At 37.0% G+C, this 10732-nt stretch overlaps 1 protein-coding gene across 2 annotated transcripts in view; it reads left to right on the forward strand.

Annotated features, from left to right (window-relative positions):
• Window positions 1–10331, forward strand: part of LOC127573935 (cytochrome c oxidase assembly protein COX11, mitochondrial) — a 42522-nt gene extending 32191 nt beyond the window's left edge. For both annotated transcript variants that reach the window (XM_052022545.1, XM_052022544.1), the window contains 3 exons: window positions 361–516; window positions 1930–2055; window positions 4207–10331. In XM_052022545.1, coding sequence (XP_051878505.1) covers window positions 361–516; window positions 1930–2055; window positions 4207–4389 — 465 coding nt within the window. In that variant the 3' untranslated portion in view covers window positions 4390–10331. The remainder of the gene's footprint in view (window positions 1–360; window positions 517–1929; window positions 2056–4206) is intronic.
• Window positions 10332–10732: the final 401 nt, after the last annotated feature.

Consider the following 10732-nt stretch of genomic DNA (forward strand, 5'->3'; position numbering starts at 1 on the left):
ATCGTATTAGCTAAAAAGAACTAACTGGCTGGCCTGCTGCTTATGTGCATTCACCTCTATTTCTGTATGTAAAACAAAAAAAAATTGACTTGGCATGTGGTAGGAAAGCAGGTAGATGACATTTTGTGTAAACTATCTTTAAAAAAGCTACTCTAAAAGTTATATAATATGAATAATTATACATTAGCTTGAAGCAAGGTGGTTTGCACAGGTTGCTTTTATGGGTGCTTAAACAAGAAGAACTAGCTGTAGAAACCAAGCATGTTCACTTAATTGTGTGATACATATAAAACAAAAGAATTCCAAGTTTTCCTAGTTTCAGCAAGTTGTCTTTAGTTTTAACAAATTGTCTGCTTTCAGGCTACAGGACTGGGAGGGGCTGCAGTAGCTGGTCACAATGTGGAACAAGTAGCGACCATGGAGCCTGTGAAGGATCGAGTTATTAAAATTACTTTCAATGCTGATGTTCATTCCAGCCTGCAATGGAACTTTAGAGCTCAGCAAACTGAAATCTATGTGAGTAACTTATTTACTGGATATAGGGAAACTGACCTCAACAATACAAAATAAATTAGGAAGTCATAAGCTACTTAAATTTTGTTCTTGAGGCATAATTTCAATCTGTGACCATTGCAGCTGCACAATACATAAATTAGTAAACGGATTTTAATGGAGCAACAGGTAGCTGACTACATTGGAAATTAATCCATTGCATCTTCAGGTCTTAAGACACAATCAATCAATGTTAGAGCACCAAACCAGGCTTTTTATCTTTAGTCTTTATCTGTGTTTATCCCTACACACATTGTAATTGAATCCTACTTCCCATTACGTTCTTGTACCCTTCCTCTTATTTAACTAACTATCTAATTCCTATAGGAAAGTTTAAAAGGCATTTGAGAGAATGAATTCCATTTCCTCATTACTTTCTGTTACCCTATGTTAGTTTCCACATGTATGCTGCCTGCAACCAGCTCTTTCTTTACAACCTCTCTTGACCCTTCAACTATCTTTAAATTCTAAGATTCTCTGACATCTTGTACAGGATAAGCAGAAGTTTTCTCCTAAAAATATTGAGAGAACCAAATCCAGTATCTTCCCTCCCTATCATAAACTCTGTTCTCTCACGACTAAGTATCGTATTTCTTTGCATCATTCTGAAATGGAGCCACATAGTTCACAACTTTGTTGCTTTTGACCCTAAGAAAATCCTTTGGATTACATATTTCTGCCATAACTAAACCCACCTATTTCCATCTCTGTAAGGATCTGTCTCCCCAGTACCGCCCCCTTCCCCTTTCCCCATCCCCCAGTCCCAACCTCATCCATCCCTTTGTTCTTGCAGACTTGACTTTTCCTGTGCATTCCTGGATGGACTCCCTCATGGAACTTTCTAGGAAGTCTTATTCCCATGTTCTTGTTTGAACCAAGTCCCGTTTACCTATTACCCTCCTGTTTGCTGTTCCAAATTGGCTGTAGGTTAAACAATGTCTTGATTTTAAAATGTGCACTTTTGTTTATTCTGTGGTTGCTACAGTCACGATTTCTCCAGCCCTACCCCCTTCTCCACCTCTCCAATTCTTACTTCATTTAAACGGTAGTTCCCAAATGCTATAAGATCTGAAATTCCCTCTCTGGTTGGCTCTGCTTCTCCACTGTCCTTTAAGTTACTCCATGAAACCTAGCATAGATTTGACCAGACATTTGGTGGACATGTGAGTCATGTTTTAATAACAACCATTAGCATTGTCTGCCAAGTGTATAAATTTTTCAAAGTAGCACTGGTTTATAATTTAGTCCACTATAAATTGAGTGGCAAATTGATTTCTTCTGTGCTGCTTATTTTATAACACTTTTATATTGACCATGGCCATTAGGGTTAATGAAAAAGATTGCACCCATATGACCTTTGCTTTGATTTTGCTACAGGTTGTCCCTGGAGAAACTGCTCTGGCATTTTATAAAGCAAAGAACCCCACTGACAAACCAGTCATCGGAATCTCCACTTACAATGTAGTGCCATTTGATGCAGGGCAGTACTTCAACAAAATACAGGTATGGACATAATGATCCAGATGTTAAAAGAAAGATACTTTTTAAACACCTTTATTTAATGTGGTTTTAGGATGTTAAAAGAAAGATACTTTTTAAACACCTTTATTTAATGTGGTTTTAGGTGGATGATTTGACTTCCTTTAGACAGTGCTTTTAAACTTTGTGGATGTAAACTTTGTCACACATCCAAGGCCCTTCTGTTTATAATCTTTTCAATTTTAAAGTAGCCATGGGATGAGCATAGTTTTTATTACTGATTTTATTAAAAGCACATATCTTGTATATCTAGATTTTCCTGTCCCAGACTTATGAACCAGAAGGTTAAATTATAGAAATTGTGGCATTTAAAAGGAAAAGATGGTCTGTGGAAACAGTTTTTAAGTATCCTTGCCTTCCAATGATTGCAATGACAGCTACAGCTTTGGTTTGGCCTGAAAGTCACCATGCAGCTGATCAGCTCAGCACTTAATGCTACTGGCTAATCACTTGGCAAATTCACCTGGCAAAGTGTTTTGCCAGGAGGCAGTAATTCCAGATAAAGTCTTTGTCAGTCTAAATTTACTATGTTTATTACAACTAATTGAGTAAATTTTGGCACAAAAAAATCTTCCCAGTCACTGGCAACAATAAAGCAGACATAAGGTGACGATACCCAACAAGCAGTTCTTTTTTTTTATAAATTCTAACATTTTCAGCATAAAATTTAGCTGTCGTTCTTCTGATAAATGGTATCAATAAGAAAAAGCTAAAGAAATTTGCTGTATTTTGATTCTGAATAATAATTTGTGTGGTTTATAATTTGTGGTTTATTCCCATCTAAAATCTTTCACAGTTTTATCAAATGGGCAAATAAACTCTGATTGCAATTAGTTTCATTCAGTTCCAGAACCCTGAGAGCTAACAGGTGTAGCGAGCAATAAGGCAGGCAGTAGTATGTAGGCAACAAACAATCTGCTGGAGGAACTCAGCCCTGATGCAGGGTTTCAACCCAAAATGTTGGCAGTTCCTTTTCTCCGACAGATGCTGCTCGACTCGCTGAGTTCCTCCAGTAGATTGTTTGTTGCTCCAGATCCCAGTATTTGCAGTCTCTGATCTCTCAATGGTATATTGGGCTTTGTTATAAGAGGATTTGAGTATAGGAATAAAAATCTCTCACTGCAGTTACATAAGCCACTATAGAGGGATTTTAACAAAGATTCAATAAATGGGTTCCCGGGATGGTGGGTATGTAATATGAGGAAAGATTGACTAAATTAGGCCTGTATTCTCTGGAATTTAGAGCAATGAGAGGCAGTTTCATTGAAACTTACAAAATGCTTATAGAGTTCAATGGGGTAGATGCAGGGAGGATGTTCCCCTGGCTGAAGAGTCTAGAACCAGAGAAACACTCTCAAAATAAGGGATGGGCCATTTATGCCTGAGATGAAAATAAATTTCTTCATTTACTGGTTGGTGAATCTTTGTAATTTTCTATCCAAGAACACGGTGGAAGCTCAGTCATTAAATTAATTCATAACAGAGATCAATAGATTTCTGGGTTTCAAGTGAATCAAGGGATGTGGGAATAGTGCAGGTAAATGGAGCTGAAGTCCATTCTACATATTAATCATACTTGTTCAGAATTATCTTTTCCAGTTTAAAACTGCTACTGTTCGTCCTGGAAAATTTTTACTTTCAAATAGCACAAAGGATTTGCCTTTCTTTTTATCATGCTAAGGCCTCTTGGTTATTTCCCCTTGGGACTGAGAAACTTCAATTTTTTTCAGCTTTTTGAAACCAGCAATCAATGTCATGTTTCATTACTGCATTGTCCCATAAGCTTGAAGATAATTCTTTGGTCAGTGGTCTGAACTGGGTTCAATAGTCAAGTTCTCTCTGACCAGGGCAGTGTTTACTGCCTTTCAGATGATTCATCAAGTAGCATTCACAGAATGCCTGTTCACAGAGTTGTTTCACAATTTATGAAATTGCTTGGTTCCTTTTTAAAAATCCTGACCTGAGTAAGAATTAGATATGGTTCAGGAGAGAATGTAAACTTTAACAGGTCGAGGCTAATTGTAATAGATTTCTTTGTTTCTTGTGTATTAGTCAAATAGATGCAGACTGATATAACACTAGCTCAGTAATGCTCGATCTGTTCCTGTCTTTCAGTGTTTCTGTTTCGAGGAGCAACGGCTAAATCCCCATGAAGAAGTGGACATGCCAGTTTTCTTTTACATTGATCCTGAGTTTGCAGAAGATCCTGCAATGGCACGTGTAGAGACAATTACTCTCTCTTACACATTCTTTGAGGCAAAAGATGGTCAAAAGTTACCTTTACCAGGATATAATTAGCATTAAAGTGTTATAAATATTGAATTTATTCAGCAAATGTTCCTTTGAATAACAATGTGATTTTTAGTTAACCCAATGAAGAATCATTGTGATTGTCAAAATGAGATGATCAACAGCGTTAGAGCAAATAGTTGTATTGTAAGCAGGATGAATACAGAGGCAAATAAAAACAAGGTACTAGAAAAATAAACAGCTTTCCAAGGGTAAAGCAGTCCATCATGCAAACATCATGGTAGGAACCTCTGATCTAGTTTTGCAATAGCATGTAATTAACATTTCATTTAATGACTTAGTTTATATCATGTCCAGATTGTCAATGTAATAAGGGAAGATTCTACTCCTAAATGCTATTTAACTTCATCACTCTCTTCCATTTTGTCTCCTCCATTGCCCAGTTGAGGGCACCGCCCTTATCTCATATCTGAAGAATCTCCTAAAATAGCTTTTCTTCTCCCCTCACCTTCTTATTGAAGGTTCCCAGAAATCTGTCTTTGGCCCTGTCTTGAGTTCTGTTGTATCTTGTCCCTCAGCAGCATAATACAGAGTCAGGTTCCATGTGTATTCTGATGTCATTCCTCCTTTAACACCATCTCTGACAACATCTCTGCTTCTGTTTCTAAAAGGGCAAACAGGAGTCTTATCACAGAAACAGTACCTCCAGTATTGTAGCAGTCTCAGTAATGCACTGAAGTAACATTGGTCCTCAAAATTCTGGAATGGACCCACAAGTTAGTGACTCAGATGGGAGTGCTACCAATGGAGACACAGCTAGCTACCGCATGTCATGTCTCAAATAACCCATATGCTGTGTCTCAAAATGTTTTCTGAAAGTAAATTGTACAGTTTTATTAGAGTAAATCAAACGTTTCTGCCTTGACTCACAACATGGAGGAAGTGTTGAGGCCACAAGACATGGTGACGGTGATATATCTGCAGTCTTATTTTGAGTTTGCCCACTTTTATGAACAGGTTATGTACTCTAGTTCTACTGTTCCAGTGAAGGTGAGACAGCTTGTTATTGATTACTGTGAATTCTAATGTTAATTTCAAGTAGATTTATATAAATTGGATATTAATAAAAAGGAAGAGGCATTTATGGATTTTAACTGAAGCTGGTATACCTCTTGGCATGAATTTACCCTTTTCAAGTCATCTATTACATCAGAGCATATAGCATTTTTGATTCTTCATTTCCTGTAGCAGTCTTCCCATAACTTCAGAGCAGGAGTTTTTGTCTGCCTATATCATTATACTTGTGTGTCAACATTGTTTCTTCATCTGCTTGGTTTGAAAATTCATGAAACTTGGTTTTACAATGGTTTAACCTGCCATATTGTAATATTCATTTTACATTAACTGGCGTCTCATTTCCATTCTGAAATTCTATTCATAAGGAATAGTGGCGTTCCAAGAAAACAGCCTGTATCGCAATTTTGCATAATGCTAAACTGTGTCATCTGCACATCTGCAAGAAATGTGAATTGAAAAAAATTGTGTTTATTTTTTCCACACAAATTTCATAAGTGATGGTGATATATCTGCAGTTTTATTTCACATCCCAGATTTTTTGGTAGTGATTTGTGAAGTTTCTAAGGTCAAATTTCCATTGCCCAAACTGCCATAATGCAGGGGTTACCTACAGCTGTTTTACCAGTTTGAAAATACATTGGGGTTTGCACTTATGGAAACGTGTTTGCAGAATGTCCTATCCGTATATGACTGCAATTGTGAGAATGTATAATGTGATCCTGGTAAATAAGCTGGAAGTTTTTTTAATAACCAAGATAGGTGATTTCATGTAAAATATATGGAATCGTGTCATATAATCTGACTAATATTGAAATCAAAATTGAAAAATCCCATCATTCCATGTCATAACATTTGAATTAGTTTATTTATAAAGCTGACAGAAGCTGGGGTTTAAAATGGGCCTATTTTTGCTTAACAATTCTTTTCATTCTCTATCATTTTCTCTAGAATTTTTCTTTCTAATATTTCAGGAGTGTTTATTTGTTTCAGTTTTAATCTATTACATTTTATATTTACTTCCTCTTTTTTTTGTTTTTGATTTTTGTATATTTGCTTTGTACTTGCTGTCTTTAATGATCTAGTTTCCTGCTATTATGCTCACTTCCAGAGCATGGGGCAATATCAACCTGCTCTTTTTGAATTTTTTGAACATTCCCAGAAACCTGGCAAATCTAATAGCAGCTCACAAAATCCATACTAAAATAGTTTTAACCACTACTGGAACGTGGGAAATTAGCTCTTCATATTTTCAAATGCAATTGATAGTGGCAGAACCATATGTTGCTATCAGTTGCACATTGTTAACATAAAGTACATTGATTGCAAATGGTCTGTAGCTGTCATGAGTAGGCTATTGTGAGTATATTCACTCAACCTAAAAACACAAAGGAAGGCTTTATCACCAAACCTAATAGCTTAGGAGAGTTCGTCATTGGCTATGACAGTTTGAAGACCTCATTTTATATACATGCAGACATGAGAAAACTGGACCAGACCAAAGCTATTTACTTATGGTCATTTCAGTAAACAAATAGTGTTGATTGATCCTGTATTGGGGTTCCAATGAACAGAGTCTTATGTCATATTGTGCGTAATTCTAGTGTATACTGTTAAATTGCACTGCACATTTCATTTAAAAGCATAAAGGTTTTATTGCCAAGTTTAATAGCTCAGTAGAGTTTCTCATTTTCTCACCATAGCTTTTTGAGGATCTCATTGTATGTAAATGTGGACATCCTTGAAAATATGGGACAACTTAGAGATAGGATATACGAGCATCTGGAATCCAATGGCTTGATTAGGGAAACCCAGCATGGCTTTGTGTGGGGCAAGTCGTGTCTTACTAACCTGGTTGAGCTTTTTGACAGGGTGACGAGAGAGACTGATGAAGGTAGAGCTGTGGATGGGGCGGCACGGTAGTATAGCGGTTAGCGTAACGCTATTGCAGCGCCAGTGACCCAGGTTCAATTCCCACCACTGTCTGTAAGGAGTTTGTACGTTCTCCCCATGTCTGTGTGGGTTTCCTCCGGTTTCCTCCCACATTCCAAAAATGTACAGGTTAGGAGTTGTGGGCATGCTGTGTTGGCGCCGGAAGCGTGGCAACACTTGCGGGCTGCCCCCAGAACACTCTATGCATTTCACTGTGTGTTTGGATGTACATGTGACCAATAAAGGTATCATATGGACTTCAGTAAGGCATTTGACAAGGTCCCACATAATCGGTTAATGAAGAAAGTTCGGATGCATAGGGTCAGTGGAGAATTGGCTGTGTGGATCCAGAACTGGCTTGCCTGTAGAAGACAAAGGTTGGTGGTTGAAGGGACTTATTCAGGCTGGAGGCCTGTGAGTAGTGGTGTTCCTCAGGGATCTGTGTTGGGACCTTTGCTGTTTGTGATGTACATAAATGACCTGGATAAGTGTGTTGATGGATGGGTTAGTAAGTTTGCAGACGATACCAAGATTGGTAGAGTTGTGAATAGTGTAGAGACTGGCAATGGATACAGTGTGATATAGATCAGTTGTAGATGTGGGCAGAGAGATGGCAGATGGAGTTTAACCCGGATAAATGTGAGATGTTGGACCTTAGTAGGACTAATGTCAAGAGGCAGTACGCTCTTAAGGGCAAGACCCTTAATAGTGTTGATGAGCAGAGAGACCTTGGGGTGCAAGTTTATGACTCATTGAAAGTGGCTACACAAGTAGACAGGATGGTTAAGAAGGCTTATGGAATGCTTGCATTTATTAATCGGGGTACTGAGTATGGGAGTCAAGAAGTGATAATGCATCTCTATAGAACTCTGGCTAGGTCACATTTAGAGTATTGCATGCAGTTCCGTTCACCTCACTATAGGAAGGATGTCGAGGTTTTAGAGAGGGTGCAGAGGAGGTTTACTCAGATGCTGCCTGGATTAGACGGCATGTGCTATCAGAAGAGGCTGGACAAACTTGGGCTCTTTTCTCTGGAGCGGCGGAGGCTGAGGGCTGATCTGTTGGAAGTGTATAAAATTATGAGGGGCATAGATAGGGTGGACAAGCAATATCTTTTTTCCCATTATTGAGTGATCCAATACCAAAGGGCATGCATTTAAGGTGAAAGGGGGTAGGTTCAGAACAGACGTGAGGGGCATGTTTTTTACTGAGAGAGTGGTGGATGCCTGGAATGTGTTGCCTGATAGGGTGGTGGAGGCAAATTCATTGGGGTCTTTTAAGAGGGTCTTGGATGGGTACCTGAATGAGAGGAAAATAGAGGGATATGGGCATTCTGTAGGTAGGAGGGAATATCTATGTTGGCACAACATTGTGGGCCAAAGGGCCTGTACTGTTCTATGTTCTAACTGCCAATTTACAATCCTATGTAAATTGCAACAAAAGTATAAATTATTCATTATTTTTGTTTAGTGAGCATCAGCCTGTCAAATACAATAGTATTTATTTTTGGAAAAATAATCTTTTGGTTCTACAATGTTTTAGGTTTTATGTGGTACAAAATCTGCATATTCACTGTTGATATAGTTTATACAACTCAATTAAAGACTATTTGTGATTCAACCAGCACAACCTGGCACATTATCATGTATATTTATCAAGTTTAAGCTGTTACAGAGTATCTTCTTTTATTTCACTTCATACTCACAAGCACAAGGAATGTCAAACAATGATTATATTATCAAGCCCACTTCCTGTATAAAACATTCAAGTTCCCCATTTGTTGTCAATGTTTTGCATAGTTTTTCATAGATTTGCAAAGATGATCAAGTTAATTTTCAGTCGTGCCTTTTCTAAGATTTCCATTTTTTACTTTGGCCTGTAGTCTTCTAGATAATTTCTGTTCATTGCAGTGGAAAACCCACTAAATCGTACAAAATATTTGATCATCTCAGTTTGTATCTGTCCTTGTGACCACCAGTCCTGGTCCTACATTAGCAATTGATACAACTTTTTTTGTTTATTTATATTAATGTTATAATAACTTGTAATTCTACCCTATCACTGACAAAGGAATATTACAGTGCTTCATATGAGGGAGAGGTGAACAGTGGGCCACAATTGGAAAAGATTAAGAAGTGGAAACATGTAGTACAATAACTAGATTTGTAATTTCATATTGAAAAGAAGTAGTAAAATAAAATGTTATGGACAGATCTTGGTGGTATAGTAAATCCAGTGGCAGGGAAGGTTGAACAGCCAGATAACATGGGGTGTGACTATGAGATATTCAGAAATGAAGACATTGAAATTAATAATTTGATCATTAGCAAGCCAGTGGAATGTTGCTAGGACAATTTGTTACGAGTATAAGATTGAACGAGAAATTAGGTTGTGGACTTTTAAATGAGATAACTGGATATTTTATATGTTTTTGTGTTAGAAAATAAACTGCAATAAGTTTGAGAATGAATGTGCCACGTACAATAATTACTTGAAGTGACATGGAGATGGCCTGTGTAGCATAACTTTGTAACTTAATTTAATTCAGACATAAAACAAATTCAACAGGATTGATTTCTAATTGATTTCTTCACTTTTGAAATATATCTAGATGTCATAGGAATTATAGCCAGAGATTTGAAATTCTCCCAGAGCACATAGTCAGTAATTTACCGTCAACATTGTGTTGATGTTCCACAATAATTCTTTTTTAAAAATGCATATAGATCATTTAAGAATGTTACCTTTTGGTTGGATTCAACATTTTAAAGTATTTTTTAAACTATTAACTGCTACAATGGTTAATTCTGATTTTGTAGTTATAAATATTATTTGTAACAGTGTTTTGCTGTGGAATTTCCAGCATGTTTTTTTTGATGTAGGCAAAGTTTTGAAAGATTTTGTAGAAGGAAAAATCTTTCATGGTTGATATGTTTACATATTCCAAACATGTGCATTCTTGGCAGTCAAAGATGAAACATGGATATATGTGGGGAGATTTTCTGATGTTAAGCCTGATAAGTGACAATAATCAATCAAATACATAATTGGAATTCTTTTACACTGGCTCATTTCTCATTTAGTTAAATTTCTGGTTTTTCAAGTTCATTTGAACAGAATGAAGATGTCTGTACATGAAAGGTACAAGTTTCCAGTTCTGATCACAAGAGGATGCTATTGGTACATTTCTGTGTTATATAGGTAGATACAAAGATATATTAGTTTCAATCAAAATAAGATTATTTATATATTTATTTATGGAATTGTGACATCCCTGGCAAGCTTGGCATTTAATGCCCATTTCAACACTTTCTTGAACTGTTGCAGACTACATAGTGAAAGCACTCCCATTGTGCTGTTAGATAGTTACAGAATTCCCCATGAC

The sequence above is a fragment of the Pristis pectinata genome, chromosome 8 (assembly GCF_009764475.1).
Source record: "Pristis pectinata isolate sPriPec2 chromosome 8, sPriPec2.1.pri, whole genome shotgun sequence".
In the NCBI taxonomy this organism is placed as follows: domain Eukaryota; kingdom Metazoa; phylum Chordata; class Chondrichthyes; order Rhinopristiformes; family Pristidae; genus Pristis; species Pristis pectinata.